The following is a 22,643-nucleotide window of genomic DNA, read 5'->3' as shown; positions in this document are numbered from 1 at the left end:
ATACAGGCCTATCTAACCAGCAAATTTTTGTTCTTCACATCCTAACATGTTTTCAAAGATTCAACAAGAACTTACCTTTGGATCATTTTCATTAATGTATAATTACACATTAGGGTGTCAATACACAAAGAATTTTTCAAAAAAGTCAACCTTGGAGTATTTCTGCTTTCCCCGCCTTTAAAACCAATCTTTTAAATCCTTCATTATTAAAGTAACCTTGGGGTAATTTTACAAAGAACTACAGGCACCTAAGGACTGCTGAGACTGGGAAAAACAGTCTTCCCCAGGGAAGAGCACACCAATTGGTTATCCAATACCAAATGGTCAGCCCTGAAAACATATATATATATGTAAAATTATACAGATGGAGAAAGCTATGTTTAGAAATATAGATGTGTATACACACCTGCATGCAATAACAATTTTTTAAAGGCTGTGAATTTGAAAGAGAATGAGGAGGGGGATATGGAAATGTTTGGAGGGAAGAAAGGGAAGGCTGAAATGATGGAATTATATTTCAATTTTTAAAAAATTGGAAGGAAGGAAAAAGTATTATAGGTGATTGGCACAGGCATATCAAAAGACTTGGCTTTCAAGGTATTTACAAATGGAATAAAGAGAAAGGCACTGGGTACATTATGAAACACTGAAAGAGGAAAAAGAAATAATGAGGACAAAATAAATGCCCAAGGAAAATATCTTTTACATGTCATTTGTTCAAAATGATTTGAATCACAAAAAAACAAAAACAAAAACAAAAAACAACAAAAAAACATGTTCAGGGCAGGTCTTATATACTACCCCATGTGTCCTTTCCTATTTACTTCTTTCTCACTTTTAGAAGAAGACCAGATGCCTTATTCCAATCATCTTTAAGAGGGGGGGGGACTGGAAGATTCCCCCCTAGCCCCCCAAAAATCAATAGTCAATAGTCAACCAGGCTAATCTTAGTCTAGTCATCACATTTATGCCTTTGTTGATGAGAAAGGGGATTCTTTCATGAATAATTCTTAGAGGAAAGTGGGCCAGGGCAGGGAACTGAGTCAGAAAACTGCTGTTTAGAATTCTGTAGATGACCATATCTCCTTATCTGGGCCAGGAAATACCACTTCAAAGACCCTTGCATGAGTGAAGACGTGCAAATGTCAAGTTACATCACCTCTGAAGGATGTGAAACCCAACAACTCCCAGCCACACAGAAGTGTAACTATGTACTATGATTTCTATCAAAAGCAATCTGATTGTGTTTATCGCATTCATTGTGGTAATAGCTTCGTGCATATGTGCGTATGCTCAAACTTGTCACATTAAAGGTGATAATTTTGTAAGGTGTGTTTCATTAACTATTCTAAAAGAGAAATGTAAATGCATTTCAAACAAAAGAGCAACCTAAAATCTGATTGTGTGAATTAAAGTTGATGAATGGACTCTGTTTACATTGCCAAGCTTAATTATGGGTGTTCACAAAATACAAAGTGTTTTTTTTTTAAATTGGTAAAAGCCAAGTTAATTGCTTTATGAAGTCAGACTAGTCGAACTGAAAATAGAAAATAATACCAGCAGTAGTAGGATTGGCTATGCAGTTTCATTTCCTAATACAGCAAGACAGTCTCTAATCAGTACTGTTATGACACCAAAGATAAAAATATTTGATACAGATTTGTAGCCTGCCCTCCATCAGTTCAGAATCCAGTAGGAAGAACACAAACAGAAACGTGTGTATGTACATGCATACAAAAATCTGCTAACAGGCAGTAATACATAGTAAGAGTTAGGTCCTTAGTGAGTACACTGGGTATAACAATTTAAGGGGGAAAAAAAAGAAACCTCACGTTCACATCTGCTGGTAATTTGGCTACATTTTTTTCTTCATATCCAAACTGACATACATGTTTGTTGAGATTAGTTACAGACATGCTTAATGCTTCTAATTAGACATATTCAGAAATAGAGGTCATACTTACATGATGATGAAGAATCCAACCGGATACACTCCCCAAGGGGTTGGTGTAGGTAAACAGAACGGGGGTAAACGTTTGTTTATATCTCTCGTTTTCCGGGCTGCATTTCACTGGAAGCCATGGGTAAGCTGTTCATCTAATGCCTCTGCCAAGGAATTTGCTAAAGCAGATTTCACAGGAAATGTCTGAATCACTGCTCTTAATAGTTTTGTGTGTGTGTGTGTGTGTGTTTGTGTGTGTAATGTGGAAAAGTTGATACTTCTATTTTTGCAGTAACTTCTTATTTTCGCTTTGAAGATGTGAGGAATGCAGTCTTCATCAGTTGGAACACCACCTGAAGTTTTGAACAAGTTAAAGCTTGGCAATTTAAATCCTTTGTGAAAGAAGGCGGGATAACAAGTAAATAAACATCCACATGCAAGGGAAATAAAGTGGAACTTCATGAGTGAGTCAGATTCTTAAGGCTGCAATACCCTAAAATTCACAACTTCTCAGTGATTCCATAAGGGTTTATGCTAAGAAATGCAGTGGGTTTTTCTTCATTTTTATCACATTTTTTACTGAGTGTGGTGTGGGGGTGGGGAGGTGGGTGGAGAAACAAAGACTGAGAAACAGGACAGAGACAGACAAATAAGACAAGAGATACAAGGAGAGAAAAAGGAAGGAAGAAAAGAAGGGAGGTTCAGGGATTTTAATATGAATATTCAAGTAAAAGCAAATTCCAAATATTGCCAGCCTACAATGGAGCTTAAGTAACAATATTAGCTTGTATCTATGCAACACCAATAAAGCCAGAACTAGTATTCACATTTCTGTACTCTTAGCTGAAGACTATTTCCAGTAGAATAAAAAAAAAGTTTACATGTGAAACTGCAGGGATTGGAAACATGGCTCGACAGTTAAGAGCACATAGTGCTTTTGCAAAGGGAGTTTTACTCTTAGCAACCACATTGGATATTTCATAACTGTCTGTAACTCCAGTCCCAGGGGATCTAACACCTTCTTCTGGCTTTCCTGGGCACCCGTATTCATAGACACATACCCATACACATATACAAAAACTAATTTTTTTAATTTTTATAAGTTGTTTGCCTGCATGTATGTGGATGTGCCACATGTGTGCATTGCCCAGGGAGGCCAGAACAGGGCACCACGTTTCCCTGGAACTGGACTTAGAGATGGTTGTTAGCCTCCACGTGGGTTCTGGGAAACAAACCTGGTCCTCTGCAAGAGCAGCCAGTGCTCTTAAACTCTGAACCATCTCTCTAGCCCAAAATAAATCATTTTTTTTAAATGTGAGACTGCAAGGAGTTGAGGCAAAGTGGCCTCTGGTGACAAATATGAGAGACCATAGAATCAGAAACCCCAAAATGACATCACACTTTTAGGAACTCACAGTCATGGTCTTCCAGAATCCTTCCCTACTTCAAATATAGTTTGTAGTTTCTCAAAAGATGCTGCTACTTGTCTTATGGAAGATGAACATTTTTGTAGACAATCCAACATTTGCTGTTCAACAGAAAGTGGGGACTTGCCCTGACATTATAATACCGGTGGCACTACACACTCATACCTAACCAGGATTATCCCCCCAAGAACTGGCAAAGGAACTATATGCAGCTGGCAGCTCCCAACTGACATGTTTGTCCTTGATGATCTGCCACTGGAGAATGATAGACCAATAAACAGACCCCTAGTCTATTTCAATATATGAACTCTGGCACCAGCTCTTTTTCCCCTCTGCCAAAGCCAAAGTATATTCTCAACTTCATTGCTTCATTAGCAGAACAGAGCATCTGGTGGTGCAGAACAGTAGGGGGCTCCCATTTCATTTGAAAGGATACACACTGAAAAAAGAAACAAACTAAGCTAGGGCTATAGCTCAATGGTAGAACATTTAGTTAGAATGTATGAGACCTTAGCTTCAATTCTAGGTCTCTCTCTCTCTCTCTCTCTCTCTCTCTCTCTCTCTCTCTCTCTCTCTCTCTCTCTCTCACACACACACACACACACACACACACACACACACACACACACCCTCTCTAATATTAAACCTTGCATTATGCCTGATAAGCCTACAAATAGGTCAAAATTTCCCTGCTTAATTTCCCTATGCAAGCTTGCATAAGAATTAAGGGTTTCACCAAATGAAAAAAAAAAAAAAAAAAGAAAAAGCCTTTGGTACTCCAAAACAGAAAGGATTACCAGAAGTCTTCAGTAGTTTGGCTAATATCAAGTTCCCATATCTTTGAAAAGGACCATCCAAGACCATTTTATATATATATATAAAATCCTTCCTTCCCTTCTCTCTATTCACAAGGTTGCTGCTTTATTTTCAGCCTTTCATTTAGCCCTAACAAACATCATCATGCAGCATGAAATAATGCATACAAATATTTCATCATTCCTCCACACAAGTTTAGGGGTCCCAAAAAAGAACATTTAATTTCTATAGTTCATCACAGCACCTTAAACATAATAAGCTAAACTCTCATGGTTAGAATTTTGAGGTGTTTTGTTGTTAAATAGATAATGCCATTATCTGGCACTGCAGATATTTTCCCCAAGCCATTAAACAGCAGAAATCAAATTACAAGCATGTAATAACTCGTACTAACTCTCCAATAAACTCTAGCTGCACAACTCTAACTTTGAAAATCAATCCCTACCTGGTGAAATAATTTCATATCTAAACAAGACTGACAGAGAGAACACACACACACACACAGAGAGAGAGAGAGAGAGAGAGACTGACAGACAGACAGACACAGACAGAGAAATACAGAGAGACAGAAGATGGTTTTGTTGCCAAGAGAATATGCTGTGGGATGTTCTGTATGGCAAATGTGTTGCTCTGATTGGTTAGTAAATAAAACACTGATTGGCCAGTAGTCAGGCAGGAGGAAGTATAGGCGGGACAAGGAGGAGAAGAATTCTGGGAAGTGGAAGGCTGAGTTAGAGACACTGCCAGCCCCCACCATGACAAGCCACATGTGAAGATGCAGGTAAGCCACGAGCCATGTGGCAAGGTATAGATTTATAGAAATGGGTTAATTTAAGATATAAGAACAGTTAGCCAGAAGCCTGCCATGGCCATACAGTTTGTAAGCAATATAAGTCTCTGTGTTTACTTGGTTGGGTCTGAGCGGCTGTGGGACTGGCAGATGAGAGAGATTTGTCCTGACTGTGGGCAAGACAGGAAAATCTAGCTACAAGAATATCTGATCCAACTGTGTGACTGTCCTGGTAGTAAAGTACTAATGACTAAAAGCAGCAATAGGTAAAGAACCTCTGAGTCTTCCTTCTCCTACCATGTATACAATTCAAACACACTAAAAGTCCATATCAATCACAAAATGTCTTTTGGATCTTACATATCCTACTAATGTCTTAAGTGTACTACTGCCCCAACCCAGATTTGCATCATCTATGTATTTAATCTCATCATCAACATCCCCATTTAAGTCAACAATAAAAATACTGAATTAGAACAGGGACCAAGATAGACCTCCTTGACAGTTCACATTAAAGACGTGTTTCAGATAAACTAAAATTTAGTCTTTGAAGATAATAATCAGTTTTAAACCTCTGTGCCCATCCACACTCTGAATTTACTAGTTCACCCCCAAAGAAAATGTTTTCTATAAAAAAGCAGCCCCTCCTTACCAAAAATTAAAAAATTAATTAACTAAGGAAACAAACAGACAAAAAAACACCAGAGATGCTAAGAACAATGATTAGATATGAACTTGGGCAACTGAAGAAAAACAGAGTTTGAGTTTGGAAAGCTGTCTCAATCTAGCTGGCATGATTCAAGTAATAGTACCGTTGGCATTTTCAGTGGAAGGATGAATCATCCTTTAATCTTTTCAACTTCTCAAACTTCATAGAACAGAGAATGGTGATTATTGTGGATGGTGGGGGAGGAAAATGTAGAGAAATTGGTCAAAGGGAACAAACTTCATTTGGTATTAATACATTTTTTAATGTATGGACAGCATGGGGACTATATTTCATGATATTGTTATATATTCTTGAAATCTGCCTAGACTGTAGATCTTAGGGGTTCTCACTATTAAATACATAAAAACAAAACAAGAACTGTCTAACACAATATATCAGATGTAGGAAATATTTTTTGAACAAAGTAAACAATGTCTCCCTAAATCAAATCCTGACTTTCTAAGGCCTGCCCTCTTTATATCCTCACAGATACTAAATTTTCAATTGAAACTCATGAGAGCATCTATTACTATGACACCTTTCATCTAATAGATGATGAAAATAAGTTCTAGAAAATGCAAATAATTTTGCATAGGCCCTACAGAAAGCTATCATGTGAGTTGAACCTAGAAATTCCTTTCCTGACTTCTGGCAGAGTATCTTTCCACCATTATTCACAATCTCAGTAGAGGCTAAAAACTCTAGCTTGTCTTGGCCACAAAATTTTAACTACATGCTGTATTTTTCTTTGTGTGTGTATGTCTCTGTATGTATGCATATGTGTTTGTAGGAGCACATGCATATGTATGTGTACATGTGTGGGGGCCAAAAGTTGCATCAAATGTCATTCCTCAAGAATTCTTGACTTTATTTTTTGAGACAGAGTCTCTTGCTGAACCTGGAACTTAATGATTTGGCTAGACTGGCTGGCTACAGAACAAGCCCCAAGGATTTTCCTGTCTCTGCCTTCCCAGTGCTAGAATTACAGGCACATATTATTTCACCATCCTTTTTAAAATGGTACAGGAAGTTAAAATCAGGTCCTCATGTTTGCAGGACAAGCATTTTATTGATTGAACCATCTGTCCAGTGCCTACACACTGCTTTTGTATGTTTCTTGAAGCACTTCCAATTCTGTCAAGCTATGTTTTCTTTGACTTTAGCTCTCTTTTTCATTGGTGTTGAGATCTGGAAAAAAAGCCAAAAACCAAAAACCAAAAAAAAAAAAAAAAAAAAAAGCAATTGAGATCAGTGATATGACTTACTCAGCATTTGTGCCTTGTAACTCAAAACCTAATAGCTTACATGTGACAGAATTGCTGAGAAACATGCGGTCAGATTCAAAGACTGGATAAGAATAAACATTTCTATCTATCAGAGACAACATGAATAATATGAGATTGAGTGGTAAGATTGTAAGTGAGGAATAATTCCACACCACATGTTATTTTGAAAGAGAAATGCTTGTTTGAACCACCCTACAAGCATATTGGTATGTAAACATGTAATTCACCCCAGAGCAAAGCATTTCTAATAATTCTTAAATGCTTAATGAGTAAATTTAAACAATGATACAAGAATACCACAAAGACATTAAGCTATCATGAGAAATAAATTATCTACTGAAACAGAGGAACAAAAAGTGAGAATATGAACAAATGTGTATGTGAGAGAGGAAAGTGGGCATTTAAACCCTCCTAAGGGCTAGTCCTCTCCTGATCATTGTAAATGACTCTGCTGAAAGAAGAAAGGCAACTTGCACAAAAAGGAAGAGATGCAATCAACTTTCCAGCTGCACAGTTTCAGAGCAGAAACAGAAACAGCATGGAAAACCAAGACAACACATCTCCTCCACAAAGTATAACAATGACACCTAATGAAAATCAGCTGGAAGGACTTCCTGACAAAGAACTCAAAAGAGTGGCTATAAATATGTTCACACAATTCATAGATGACATGAATATACTCCAGGAGAACAAAAAAAGAGATAATGAAACAAGAATTTCAATCCAAGATGTGAAAATTGAATTCAACAAAGAAATAGAATTCCTGAAGAAAATACAAATAAAATGATGCTAAAAAGTGAAAAACTCAGTGAATCAAATAAAAATGTAAATGAAAAGCCTCACCAATAGAAAGGATCATACAAAAAATAAAAACAAAAAACAAAAAAAACAAACAAATGAAAAACCTGAAAGACAGGGCTGAAAGACAAGGTAGAAGTATATCACTCAGTAAAGGCCAATGAGGTTTTGGGTTTGTTTGTTTGTTTGTTTGTTTAATGAACACAATGTGAGAGAGTTCTGGAATATTATGAAAAGACTGAAACTTTGAATTAGTGACATTACCCTGATAACAAAAAAGATAAAAATCTAACTGAAAACAGAAACTATAGACAAATCTCCCTGATGAACATGGATGCAAAAATTCTCAATAAAATACAAACTGAATTCAAGGACACATCAACAAGATTGTCTACCACAATCAAGTCAGCTTTATCCCAGATATGCAGAAAGAGTATTAAAAGCTGCAGGAGAGAAAGGTCAAGTTGTTGTTTGTTAAGGCAGGCCCAAATGAAATCACTGTCTTGCAAACTGGAAGTATGTCCACTAAAATCAGGAATAAGATAAGGATGTCCATAGTCCCCACTCCTGTTCAACACCATGCTTGAAGTCTTAGCTACAGTAACAAGACAGCAGAAGGAAATAAGGGTAAATAGAAAAAGAAGTCAACATATATTTATGTGCAGATTATATGAATCTATATATCAAAGTCCCCAATGACTCCACCAGAAAATCCATACAGCTGATAAATATATTCAGCAAAGTAGCAAGACAAAGAATTAATACACAGAAATCTGTAGCCATCCTAAATACCAGTGGTTCTCAGCCTGTGGGTCACAACTCCCTTGGGGTCCCATATCAGATATCCTACATATAAGATATTTATATTACTATTCACAACAATAGCAAAATTACAGCTATAAAGTGGCAATGAAAATAATTTTATGGTTGGGGGTCACTACAACAGAGGTGAAGGTATTTGCTGCCAAGCATCAGGACCCTAGTTTGATCCCCAGACTTGACATTGTGGAAGTAGAGAACTGACCTCCTCACGTGCACTATGGCATATACTCCCCCATCCCTCAAACAAATGCATGCATGCATACATACACACATGCAAAAAAATTTAAGAGGAGATCCTGCCATTTGTCACATGGGTAGAAGACACCATACTCAGTGAAATAAGCCAAATACAAAGAAATTTACTTTATATGTGGGATCTTAAAAAATAATAGAGATGAAAAACAAAACAATGGTTTTCAGGGAGTAGGAAATGGGAAGGTGTAGTGCTGTGGGATGTCCTGTATGCTGTGAATATATGTTGCTATGATTGATTGATAAATAAAATGCTGATTTGACAGTAGCCAGGCAGGAAGTATAGTGTAGGCGGGACAAGAGAGAGGAGAATGCTGGGGAGAAGAAGGCTGAGTCGGGAGACGCTGCCAGCCGCCATGAGGAGAAGCATGATGTAAGATACCAGTAAGCCACAAGCCATGTGGCAAGGCATAGATTTATGGAAATGGGTTAATTTAAGATACAAGAACAGTTAGCAAGAAGCCTGCCATGGCCATACAGTTTGTAAGCAATATAAGTCTCTGTGTGCTTACTTGGGACATGCAAGTGGAAGAGATTTGTCCCGACTGCTGGCAGACCGGGACACAGAAAAACTTCAGCTACGGTGTAGGTCAAGTAATACAAAGTACCAAATTTGTACTATTAACCAATATAGATAGCTAATATATAATGAGAGAACTATACTTAATCATAGCTAGGATAGCCAGGATTTTTGCCAAATGAATAGGCTTTAGCTGTTCTTGTCATATACATATAAAATGGGTATCCACATAAGATAATTGATATATTGATTGGCTTCACAATACTAACCCACTTCACTATCTGTACATGTCCCATAATGTCATGCACAAGCCTTTAAAAACAGTAAAAATAATCTTTTTAAAAAGTATGTGTGTTGGGGAATAGAGGACTTACTGCTCTTGCAGAAGACCTAGGATCCATTCCCAGTACTGACATGGCTGCTCACAACTGTCCATAATTCCAGGTCTGGAAATCTGATACCCTCATCTAGTATCCTCAGTCACTGTGTGCACATGGCATGCAGACATACATGCAGAAAAATAAAACTCATACACACAAATAAAAGTAAATTGTAGCTAGCTGGGTGGCGGTGGTGCACACCTTTAATCCCAGCACTTGGGAGGCAGAGTTAGGAGGATCTCTGTGAGTTCGAGGCCAGCCTGATCTACAGAGCGAATTCCAGGACAGGCTCCAAAACAGCACAGAGAAACCCTGTCTCAGAAAAAAAAAGTAAATTGTAAAGAACAATTTAATTGAAAGGAGGAAAGGGAGATGATAAATGGTGTGATTATGTTTTAGTTAAATAGAATTATTTGTATTAAAAGTTTTAAAGTAAATTAGTGTGGCATCCTCTAACCGTTGTAGGAGAAAAGTGTAAGTAGTTTGATTTATTTATACTTATAATAGTACAACTTACAAGTTTTCAACATTATTATGGTGCAAAGGTGATGGACATTGTAGAGATCATACTTCAATAGTCTCATGCAATGCTGGCCAAGAGCAATGAGCAAAATATCCCAGTCAGCCATGACAGCTAATGGCAAATAATCGATACTCTACAGTGCAGTGTGTCACAAAGTCTGTTGTTCCCTAGGTTGGGTGTTATTAAACACATGTTTGATTTATGACATTTTTAACTTACAATCATTTCATCAGTATTTAGCCCTATTGTAATTCAAGGAGTGCATGGGATAGAGGGAATACATGAGAAACAGCACAAAGAGTCTAATCTAGCTGTCTATAATACATGGATAAAATGACACTTATTCTTCTCACTGTTTATACTTCCACATTTTTCTTACATTAGGCCTATTTCACATTTGTAGTATGAAAAACAGATTTTATTCCTGTCTGTGCAAAGTAATCTCTCCTTAGCCATATAAGGCCATAATTCCATCACTTTTGAGTAGGGCTTTCTACTTTCCCAGGACTTTCACTTAATAGCTTTGGATGATAAATAGTGTAAGCAACATAGGCAACTGAAGGGTCAGCCATGGAGTTTATATAACTTTCTTAGTTTATAACTAGAGACTTGATGGTGGAACTCAGGCCTGAACGCATGGCTTTTAGTTTTTGAAGCAAAGTGGCACTCCTTCCATGCCACACAGTCTCCTTAAAGTATGGCTCATCTCTGATTTTCAAATGGAGAAACTAGAAAGGTTTAAGGAATTTGGCTATGGCTATATCTAATAACATTTACTCTTGCCTCGAGAACATGAGAGACAGGATCACTTTGGCGACACAAAATAGTCACTGATGGATCTATACTGCCATTCTTTATTTCATATCTTGAAAAGTAGAGATTATGAAGACTCCCAAAGACCTCTAGAAATGCCTTATTTTAGGGTAATGAAATGAGGCCTTCCTAGATGGCAGTTGTGATCAATGGTGAATAAAGACATTCAAGGCAGATTGTCCTGAACCGTCTGATAGAAGAGGTAATTTAGAATGCTCTAGGCAAGGTCTTGTTTGCACTTTTTAAGAACCTCTTGTGTATTACAAAGTGACAATGTTTCACATCAGAATTATAAAAAAAGTCATTTATATTTTGTATGACAATTAGTGGTTTTGAGGTCAAATAATTATATGTAGTAACAATTTGCTATTTGAAAAATATGAAATACCCTTTAACTTTGTCCTAGAAGATTAGAAAGTCCACAGAGGAAAAGTAAGTTACCCATTCTGGGCCAGCTCTGCTGAGTTGATAATGCCTATTTGAAACAGTGTCTAGAGCAGTGGTTCTCAACCTTCCTAATGCTGGAACCCTTTAATACAGTTTCTTATGTTGTGGTGACCCCCAAACATAAACTTATTTTTGTTGCTACTTCATAACTGTTATGAGTTGTAATGTAAATATCTGATATGCAAGATATCTGATATGCGACTCCTATGAAAGGGTCTTTCAACCCCCAAAGGGGTCACAATGCACAGGTTGAGAACTGCTGGTCTAAAGTAAAACAACAGAGACTAGTGGGTTCAGTAAATCAAGGCTCTAAAACCATAATTCTTAAAGCTCAAAGAAAATATCTGGATGAAAGTGATTTTACCCAGAGTCACATAGATATATAGTTATTTAAATCTGGAAGAAAAGAACTTGAAGCATGTTTTGTACTATATTATATTGTATTCAGGCCATACTCACTGCAGAAACAATTTTCAGATTATTTGAATTTGACTTGTTCAGCAAACCTTCCACTATCAAGAACATTCACAGAACTGGGGAATGGAGGGGAGAATCGGATGTCCTGCTGTAAAGACATGGTACTCATTATCTCCTAAGAGTTCAAAACATTAGGATATAGATAAAATCTTCAAGACTAAAGCAAAAGGTATCTGCCTTTGCCCCTTCAGAAGTTTAAGTGGAAAATTTATAGGCTACATTTTCCTGTAGTCATGAGAAATCCTGTTCCCCATATTGAATTGCTCGGGCTCACTACATAGTTACCCAAATCTTCTCAGTTTTTTCAGAATCAATCTCAATTTATTCATCCTCCATAAAATATTCTGTGGCCACACAAGTTTCCAAGTATATTTCTGAGCCTTTCCAGATCTGGCTCAGATCGTTAAGAACGTCTTACTCTGAGCAAGTGATGGCTCAGCTGGGTAAAGGTGCTTGATGACCTGAGTTCTGTCTCCTGCACAAAGGACAAAACTGGCTCCCACAACTTGTCCTCTGATCTGTAATATGTGTTGAGAATCAATCTGTGACACGTGTCCCCCAAATACATGCACATGAACACAAACAATTAATTAAATAAATAAATAATAAAATAATGCTCTTCTCCAAAAGATACTTCTAAATTTATATATATATATATGCCCTCATTACTCCCCAAAATTAAATTCTTTAAGGCCCCAGTTCTCTGTTTCTAAACAGGAGCTGGCACAAAACAATACAGTGAGTTCCTAGGGGTATATTAATTGGATACTAAACTTCATAGACACAGAAAGTTATTGCAAAGAAAATAAAGTGTTTGCATGAATAAAGGACCCAAGTATCCCCAGAAACTATGAAATATTACTAAAATGCATATACTGTGATATAGTCAACAATAATTCATATAGCAAGTCTCCACTAGAGATACAAATAAACTCAAGTTTCTATGGATCAGCAGAAATTAATAATGTGAAAATGACTATATAAACAATGGTGGCCTATAGACTGAATCTAATTCCCATGAACTTTCCAGTGACATCTTTCAGAAAACTGAAAAAAAAATCCTAAAATTCATATAGAAATACCAAAGACCCTAAATAGCCAAAACAATCCTGAAAGAGCAATGCTGGAAGCATCAAAACCCCAGATTTCAAATTCTACTGCAGATTCATAATAAAGAACAGACACACTGACCAAGAGATTGCCATAGGAACCCATGAAACCACAAGCACCAAATTTTTACAGGTGCCAAAACAAATACTGAAGAGAAGATACCCTCAGCCAGTATGGTGATGCACACTTCTTATTCTTGCACTTGAGGGATGAAGCAGAAAAAAAGAGATAAAAGACAGGGAAAAGAAGGAGGAGGAAGAGAGGGGGAAGGAAAGAAGGAAGGGAGGGAGGAAAAGAAAGAGAGAGGGAAAGAATGAAAGAAGAAAAAAGAAGGAGTCGCTGCTAGAGAGATGGCTTAGTGGTTAAGAGCAGAGCATGTATTGTTCTCCAGGGCCCTGAGTTTGATTCTCAGCATCCTCACCCACATACCCACAAACATACAAACACACACACACAAACACACACACACACACACACACACACACACACACACACAAGAGAGAGAGAGAGAGAGAGAGAGAGAGAGAGAGAGAGAGAGAGAGAGAGAGAGAGAGAGAACAGGCAGCCTCATCATGTACATAAAAAATCTACTCAAAGTGGATCAAAGACCAATACTTAAAACTCTGAAATTATTACAGAAAACATTTCAAGAAACAGACACAGGCAACAGCTTTCTGAACAAGACTCTAATAACCTAGGATAATAACAGCAAGTATTGACAGATGGTGTTGCATGAAATTAAAACAAGATTTTACACAACAAAAGAAATAATCACAGTAAAGTAAAGACACAGCTGGATAGGGTGGTGTACGCCTGTAATCCCCTTACTCGGGAGGCAGAGACAGGCAGATTTTTGTGAATTCGAGGCCAGTCTGATCTACAGAGTGAGTGCCAGGACAGCCTAGGCTACATACTGTATTTTTTAAAAAATCCATTTTCAATAAAAGAAAAATACAAAAATGAAAAAAACAGACAAACTACAGACTGGAAGGAAATCTTTATCTGAGAGGATATTAATATATATAATATACACAGAACTCAAAGAAACTAAATGCCAAAAGAATAATCTAGTCCTAAGTGAGCAAATTATTTGAACAGCTATTTCTCAAAAGAATAACTATAATTGGCAGTAAATATACGAAAATTGCTTAACAGCTCGAATCATTAAGGACATTCAGTCAAAACTACACAGATTCTATCTGACCCACCATGGCCACTATCAAGAAAACAAATATTGGCTCAGATGTGAGGGTAAAGGAACCCTGTTAATTGTTAAAAATCAAAGACTAAATAATCTCAGTGCTACACAGAAGAAAACAAAGCAAAAGTATCTCAACAAGGCTTTTTTTCCCCAAAAAATGGTGTGCCAGAGCCCAAACTAGCAACACACCAGGGCCAATACAGCCCCGATCTTTTACCCTACCAATGTAGTAGCTGTTTTTCATCCCATTGGTGGGAGCTTGACTTCACAATCTGACGTGATTGGCTAATTTGTGTGAAGAGGGAGGGGAAGGTTCCAGAAACATGAGTCCTTATCAGCCTAATTACCTTTGGGAGAAAAAAAAAACATGGTCTTCAAAATACATTAGTGCAGATGTTATGGAAATCAGTATAAAGGTTTCACAAAAAATAAAAAGTAGAACTGCCATATAATCCACTATGCCACTCCTGGGTCTATATCTGAAGGAATCTAGGTCAATCTACCACAGAGATAATCTGTGTGACCCCTTTTATTGCAGCACTAGTTGAAGATGCACAGATGAAAAAGATGTGTCATAAAGGCACTAAGAAAAAGATATAGGCACTATGGGGTTTTACTACTCAGCCATAAAGAAAAATGAAATGTCATTTGCAGGAAAGGGGGTGGAACTGGAGATGATCATATTAAATGCAACAAGCCAGACTCAGAAAAATAAAAGTTGTACATTTTCTCTCACATGTGGAATCCAGATTGAACATTGTTATGTGTTTCTTTTAAAGACATGAAAGTAATGGAGGGACCATTTGGGAAGCAGAAAAGAAGCAGTGGGAAGAAGAAGTAGGACAAAGGAGCATAACGGGTGTGAAAATAATTAAAGTGTGTGTGTGTGTGTGTGTGTGTATATGTGTGTGTGTGTGTGTGTGTGTGTGTGTGTGAAAATGTCAAGGGAAAACATTAATTTTCTACAATTAATATATACTAATACAATTGGAGAAATAACAAAGCAAGTAATTTAAAATGAAAATATATTAATAAAAACTCTATAAATGGATAAGAATCCAATTTGTCTGGTACACATATTACAAAATAAGCACAATTTTTCTCTGGAGATTTTTTCTCTTATTTCTTCTCTTTCTTTTGATCACATGCAGCTTAGACTGGCATTGAACTCAATATGTAGCTGAGGGTAGCCTTGACCTTCCTATACTCCTACTACTACCTCCTGTGTGCTAGGATTGCAATCATATACCACCCCATGGGGCTTTTTATGCAGTGCTAGGGATCAAACCCAGGGCTTCGTGCATGCTAGGCAAGTACTTAACTAATTGAATTACATCCCCCATCTCAGGACAATGTATTTATTTTCTAACAAAGTCTATCTGTACCAGATGGTATTTTGGTATTTCTTTTGGGCCAGCTCCTAAATCATGATATAGAGACTATTAGTTATGAATGCTCGGCCTTTTCTTATGTCTTTTTTCAATCTGTTTCTCTTTATGTTTTGCCTCGGGACTATTTCTTTCCTGCTGTCTCCATGTCTGGCTGGCTGGAAGGTGCCTGGCTTCTGGTCCCAGGCACATCCCTCTCTTTCTCCATCATTCTCTTCTCTTTTTTTTCTCTCTAGATTCCTCCTCCTATTTAGTCTTTCTGCCCATCAGCCCCACCTATCCCTCTTCTGCCTAGCTATTGACTATTCAGATTTTTTTGTTGACTGTTCAGCTTTTTATTAGACCAATCAGGTGCCTTAGGCAGGCAAGGTGAAATAACAACACATCTTTACATAATTAAACAAGTGCACCATAAACAAATGTATCACCTTCATATAGTTAAAGTAATATTCCACAGCATAAACAAATGTAACACCTCTTTGCCTAGTTAACATAATATTCCACAACAACCCTCCCCCCCCCAGGAAGCTAGCCAGATGGCTGCAGAAAGCTCTGCTTTGGCACCAGGTCTCAATACATAATGTGGAGAATGATAAAGAAAGACATCTAATGTCAATCTCAGGCCTCCACATGCAGACACGTGTGCATGCACACACATGCATGTATATCCCTCACACATGCACACCTAAAGAATCCCTTACTTAATATTCCAGAGTTAAGACTCTAATTACTTGCTCTGTGGGGACTAACCCTATATTTGATGCTATTTCTTTACATTCTGTGTAGTATCTTCAGCCTCCAACAGTTCCAGTATTTTCTGACAGGGGAACTTTGTAATGGAAAATTCTGAATTTTAGATCTAAAACATTTTTCAACATTATGGTGTAATGAAAAATTTGCAAATCAAACCATGAGCCTATATGTTTTAGGCAAAGGTAAAATAAATAAAATCACAAGATAAAGATAAAGGCAAAATAGTACCAGCTCCTTGAAATTCATTGCTAGAAACCCTCAATGGCTTCCATCTCCCATTCTTCTGATTCAAGGACTCTGTACATTCATACATGTCTGTGTCTTTTAGACTTTTACCATTTCTTCATCTTCATTCTCTTGCACTTTCTTGCAACTAATATTCTTTACTCATCATTGTTCAATCTTTCTTCTTATTTCTACTCCTTCTTTCTTCTGGACGCAATCATGTTACCATTTAAACAGCTCTTGGATTTTTAGATATATTCCTTTTTGTCTTCCTCTTTGTCCTCTTCTTGCACTGAAATATGCTCCCTTGTGTTTCAAATTCTACATGTGGCTATTACTTATTCACCATCCCTACATGTGTTCCAACTCCAATTTCTCTCCCCTTACTTTTAATGTTTTCCCTTGTGGGCCTCCTTTTGGGGAATTTTTGTTCTTGCTCTTTGGAGTTTCTGTCTAGCTTCAGCTTCCCCAGACCTGCCTCCTGCTTGTTTCCCTCAAGCAATGGTATATATGATGCTTTTATTCTACAAGGAGAAAAGCAGGCATGAAGGAGGCAAAACCACTTATAACATTAATTAATCTTCCCTAGAGTGAAGGCAGATAAATGTTTGGGACATCTCTGGTTACCACCTTCTGCATCTTTTATGTATTCATCAATCTTCTGCCTGGATCCTTTCCCAGCAGCCACTGTTTTCCTACTGTTCCCGTCTTATAACTACTGACCTCTCTTACTTGGCATCATGGGCCCTTATCTCTGGATCTTGACTTGGCTTTTCTCTGTAGGAAGAATGATAATTAGTCCTGGAAAGCAGAGAAAAGGCATCAATCAACAAGGATAGAAGGAGAAATATGTCTAGGGACAATAGACTTTTTATCTAATAAATGTCATGGGGTAGGCATGCAAGAAACTGACCTTGCCTCAACTGTTGGCAGTATGCTGTCCAAATTTGACAAGCATGACACAAAAGAAAATGACTGCTGAACTTTGCCAAGACAAGGCAGGACAGCCCTTCAAAACTCCCACTTCACAGAAAAGTCTATCAGATATCCAAGACCTGTAGGCTGAAGACAGATGCCAAAATGTTAGAGAGGAACCTTTGGTGACTGTCCAGGCAGCCAGTTATTTCTGTCATTTCTATAGTTTTGGAAGTTGTTTACTCTGCACTCACTGCTTACTCAAGTAATATTTTAACCTTCTTGGATCTCTGATGGAGATTGAAGACTCGATAGTTATAATTTTCCTTGTCACCAAATTCAGAAAAGAAATTCACAAAAAAGATATAAAGTGTATAAGGATGAGAGACATAAAAGCTTAAATTGTTTATCTAAGAAAATATTTTGAGGTCTTAAAAATAGTTTTGTGTTGGTAATACAAGTTAGGATAGAAAGCGAATTAAGCACAAAACTTTGGACTCACCAAGATAGGATAGATAATGGAGTATTTTTCCCTTAATTTGCCAATTGCCAGTGGACTGGACATTGTGAATGTAATTCTTACCTGATAGTTGTTCTTATTCTATATAATTTTTCTGTGTCAGAGTTAAAACCTTCCCTTTTTATTTAGACAAAAGGGGGGAAATGTTGTATGATATTTTGATTGCATTCTGATGCTCCCGAGACTGACAATAAAGTTTGTTTTGAATCAGAGAGCAGAGCTAGCTACTAGCTGACCAAAATTAACCATAGAGGTTTTGGAGGACTGTGGAAAGATTGAGAGACAGGAAGTAGTGGGGTGGGGCTTAGAGAGAGTCTCGGCCCTTTTGGATGGAGAAATGAGAGAGATAGGTCATTGGTTGATTCTCCACCACTTCTCTGATCATTCAGGTTTTTACCCTGATATCTGACTCCTGAGTTTTTATTGGTAAAGAATAATTAGATAGCTGGGTGGTGGTGGCACATGCCTCTAATCCCATCACTCAGGAGGCAGAGCCAGGCAGATCTTTGTGAGTTCAAGGCCAGCCTGGTCTACAGAGCGAGATCCAGGACAGGCACAAAAACTACACAGAGAAACTCTGTCTCAAAAAATAAAAACAAAACAAAACAAAAGAATAGTTAGATAAACACTTCAGTATACACTCTCCAAAATGGGATAGCTAGATCATACAGTAGGTCTGGTTTTAGTTTTCCTGAAGACTATCTATACTTTTCTTCATGGTCATTATTATGTAGGAATAGTAAAGTCTTCTTTTTTCACTATACCTTCATCAAGATTTGTTACCTCTTTTGTTATTCTTCTAAAAGCTACTGTAACTAGGGTAAAATATCTCATTGTATTTTGATTTGCATTTCCCTGAAAGCTAATCATATTGATCATTTCTAATATATTAGCTGGCTTCTTCTGCTTCTTTTGAGATTTATCTATTCAAATCATTTTCCCTTCTTGATTTGGTTAGTTGTCGATATAGGGCTTTATGTGTACATGTGTGCCTTTTTAAGTGGGTATTAATTCCATTCTATGGATTGGCTCTGATTTTCTCTTAAGAAGCTTTTATATTTAATGCAATCTCATATGTTTCTTTTTAGTTTTTTTTCCTAAGCTTTTGCGATTATCTTTCTAAATGTGCTCATGTCATTGTCCTTAGGCATTTACTCTGTTTTCTTCTAGTTCTTCCATAGTTTCAGGTTATTGGGGTTTCTTAAATTTCGGTCTTTGATACATTTTAGTTGATTTTTATACAGGATGAGAGAGTCAGTCAAATTTCAACCTTCTACATGTTTGTCTCCCATTTTCCTAATGATATTTTTGAAGAAATATAGTAATCTCTCCATTGTTTGGGACATCTTTGTCAAGCATCACTTGATATATATATTTCCTTAAACTTAACATTACATAGTATCTACATGTCTGAATCATCACACTGTACTATAGAATCAAATACAAATATTACATCAAGCAAAACTTACAACAATTAATTCAATTCATAACAACTGAAATTGTCTTACAGTTTTAGAGGCTAAATGGAATTTTTTGAAATGGCACTGGTTCCTGTAAAGGTTTCAGGGTGGGGGGATATTCTTTCTTGCCTCTTCCAGCTTCTACTGCTGTCAGCTATTCCTGGATTTATACCATCTTTACTTTCTGCCCAAATGTCCCTATTTATGCAACAACAGCAATCCAGTCACATTGGATTGAGGGTCCACCTTACTCTAGTATGAAATCATCTTACCCAATTATATCCATAATTATCCTGTTAGAAACAAGGAATAATCTCAGTGTCACACAAAGGAATACCTAGTGAATCCAGCCCAGCAACACAACTTTTCTATTTGCAAAAAAAGAGCAAGAGAATGCACAGAGGATCCCAAGCTCACTTGGTTTATATTCTAATACAGGTAGTGACTGTGTCTTTTCCCCATTGGCCAGGGTCCAATCAAGTCTTTCCAATTAGCTGGTTTTGATAGAATCAGCACAAAGGAAATGAGAAAATGGTAGTTCCAACTGACCCTTGACAAAAAACAAAAATTCACAATCCTATTTCCAAATAAGGTCACACTTTGTTTGATACTAAGTATTACCTGATAGGTATCACCTTCAGTATACATTTTGAGGGGACACAATTAACTCATTGAGTGCAGTGTGAATAAATCATGACTTTGAAAACCCTGGAGTTATGATTCTAAAACTAGATGACAGTTTTTGAAAATCAAATACCTTAGAAATAAAAGTGTAATGCCAGGACTAAGACATGTTTACACATTAAAAAAAAAAACACCCTTTTCAGCATTCTGCATCAGAATAGAGAGCAACTTGAAGATCTTGGTGTGGTTACAAGTTTTCCTGTAGAGGAAGTAGGTGAGAGAGCATCATGGAGCCATTTGCATCTGTGAGTTTATGATTTAAAAGGCCAGAAATGGAAGCAAAAGCTCACTCTTCACAGGAAGCTTGAAAGTGTTTATAAAGGGTCACTACTAGTGAGGGAAACAAATATAGGTGTGATTCTACATTTTACTCTCAGAGTCTCTTAATGAAAGAGAGAGCCCAGATAGCAAACATAAGCCCTCTTCAGTATTGACATTAACTTGGACAGAATGGAACAGTTTTGGCAATAATGATAATAATAAAATTAATATTTTATTTTCCAGTTCTTAGTTGCAAAACAAGTATTTATTCTAAGACTCTATCCCTAATCTTTCTGAAGATTTGGTTCTACTTTCATGTACCTTGTAATCATTCTCAGAGAAAACGTTTGTACCATTCCAGACACAAGACATAAGTGGACAAGTAAATGCTCCTAACAATAAATTCCATTCGCAGAGAGTTCCCATACTAGTGCTGTTCATGCTTGCTGAATTGTGATTGAAACAAAAAAGTGAAATATAGAATGAACATTATTACAACCCTAAGAAGTAAACTAAGAAAGTGTTCTGGCTGTTCAAGTGAAAGACAGTTAATTTCCTGCTACAGTGGTTAGAGAGTGTCGGGATTATGTGAGTAAAATGACTAACCACTAAAACACTGTCTCATGTCCTATCCCTTTTAATGAATATAACATGCAAAAGAAGGCCCATTTTAAGAATATCTGCAACCAACTTATTAATGGCTTCTAATGAAGAGAGAAGGCAATTGCAAGTTGAAGATTCATGACAAGTGACAGATATCAAAACGAGTCAAATCTTCAAATAAAGCTTTATGCTAATATATTGATTTTTTAATAATCATGGAATTTCCAATGAAGAAGAAATGACTAAGAAGCAAGAAGAAAAAGAAATTTAAAAAGCCTTTTCTCTGGGCCTCCATCTACAGATTTGCATAAAGGTGAAGGTATTCGCTACTGTAATGCTTTTAATAGCATGTTACAGATCAAGTAATGTGATAGATTTAATAATTTGTAAATATCTTGAGCTGCTGAATATCTTTGTCAGAACAGTCAATCTAAGAGATGGGAATTTCTGTCCACGTCCTGGCACAGGGGAGTGCTGATAGCATTGAGATGTGTGTATTGTATTGAATGTCACCAGATTGCAGGTTTGATTTGGTTTCTCATTCTACAAGAGATGTCAAAAAGATGGTCCACAGATATGCTGCATTCTCATCTAAAAAGCCAAATGTCACCTTCTTCCACTCTCCAGGATTTCATTTGTTTAATTGTTCAACATTTACTACACCTAAGGTTTCTTATTATAATTAAGAAATAGACAGATCTAAATAGGCTAAAATTACACAAGTTTTCTGATTTTGTCCTTGCTTCTAAAAAGGCTTTACAAAGCAGATAGTGAGCTCTTTGAAAGTCTGTTGGTGGTGGTGGTGGTGTTGGTGGTGGTGGGTTTTCTTTTTTTTATTTTATAATTAATTTAACTTTACATATCAGCCACGGATTCCCCTGTCCTCTCTCCTCCCACCCCACCCCCACTGCCCTGGCCCCCGCCCCGATCCACCCCCCATTCCCACCATTCCCACCTCCTCCAAGGCAAGGTCTCCCCTGGGAATTCAGCTCGACCTGGTAGATTCAGTTGAGGCAGGTCCAGTCCCCTCCTCCCTTCACTTAGACTGAGCAAAGTGTCCCTGCATAGGCCCCAAGCTCCAAATAGCCAGTTCATGCACTAAGGACAGGTCCTGGTCCCACTGCCTGGGGGCCTCCCAAACAGTTCAAGCTAATCAACTGTCTCACTTATCCAGAGGGCATGATCCAGTTCCATGGGGGCTCCTCAGCTATTGGTTCATAGTTCATGTGTTTCAACTAATTTGGCTATTTGTCCCTGTGCTTTTTCCAATCATGGTCTCAACAATTCTCACTCATGCAATCCCTCCTCTCTCTCGCCCATTGGACTCCTAGAACTTCACCTGGGGCCTGGCCATGGATCTCTGCATCCGGTTCCCTCAGTCATTGGATGAGAGTTCTACCACGACAGTTAAGGTGTTTGGCCATCTTACCACCAGAGTAGGTCAGTTTGGGCTGTCTCTCAACCATTGCCAGCAGTCTATTGTGGGGGTATCTTTGTGGATTTCTGGGGACCTCTCTAGCA

At 37.5% G+C, this 22,643-nt stretch overlaps 1 protein-coding gene across 1 annotated transcript in view; it reads right to left on the bottom strand.

Moving 5' to 3' along the window:
* LOC114704873 (P2Y purinoceptor 6-like) overlaps positions 1 to 22,643 on the bottom strand; it is a 41,590-nt gene that overhangs the window by 3,654 nt on the left and 15,293 nt on the right. Inside the window, exon 2 of the mRNA XM_028886377.2 lies at positions 1,965 to 2,295. Coding sequence (XP_028742210.1) covers positions 1,965 to 1,966 — 2 coding nt within the window. The 5' untranslated portion in view covers positions 1,967 to 2,295. The remainder of the gene's footprint in view (positions 1 to 1,964; positions 2,296 to 22,643) is intronic.

This window comes from Peromyscus leucopus, chromosome X (genome assembly GCF_004664715.2).
Source record: "Peromyscus leucopus breed LL Stock chromosome X, UCI_PerLeu_2.1, whole genome shotgun sequence".
Classification (NCBI taxonomy): domain Eukaryota; kingdom Metazoa; phylum Chordata; class Mammalia; order Rodentia; family Cricetidae; genus Peromyscus; species Peromyscus leucopus.
Note: the sequence above shows the minus strand (reverse complement) of the source record. Positions and strands in the feature narration are given on the sequence as shown.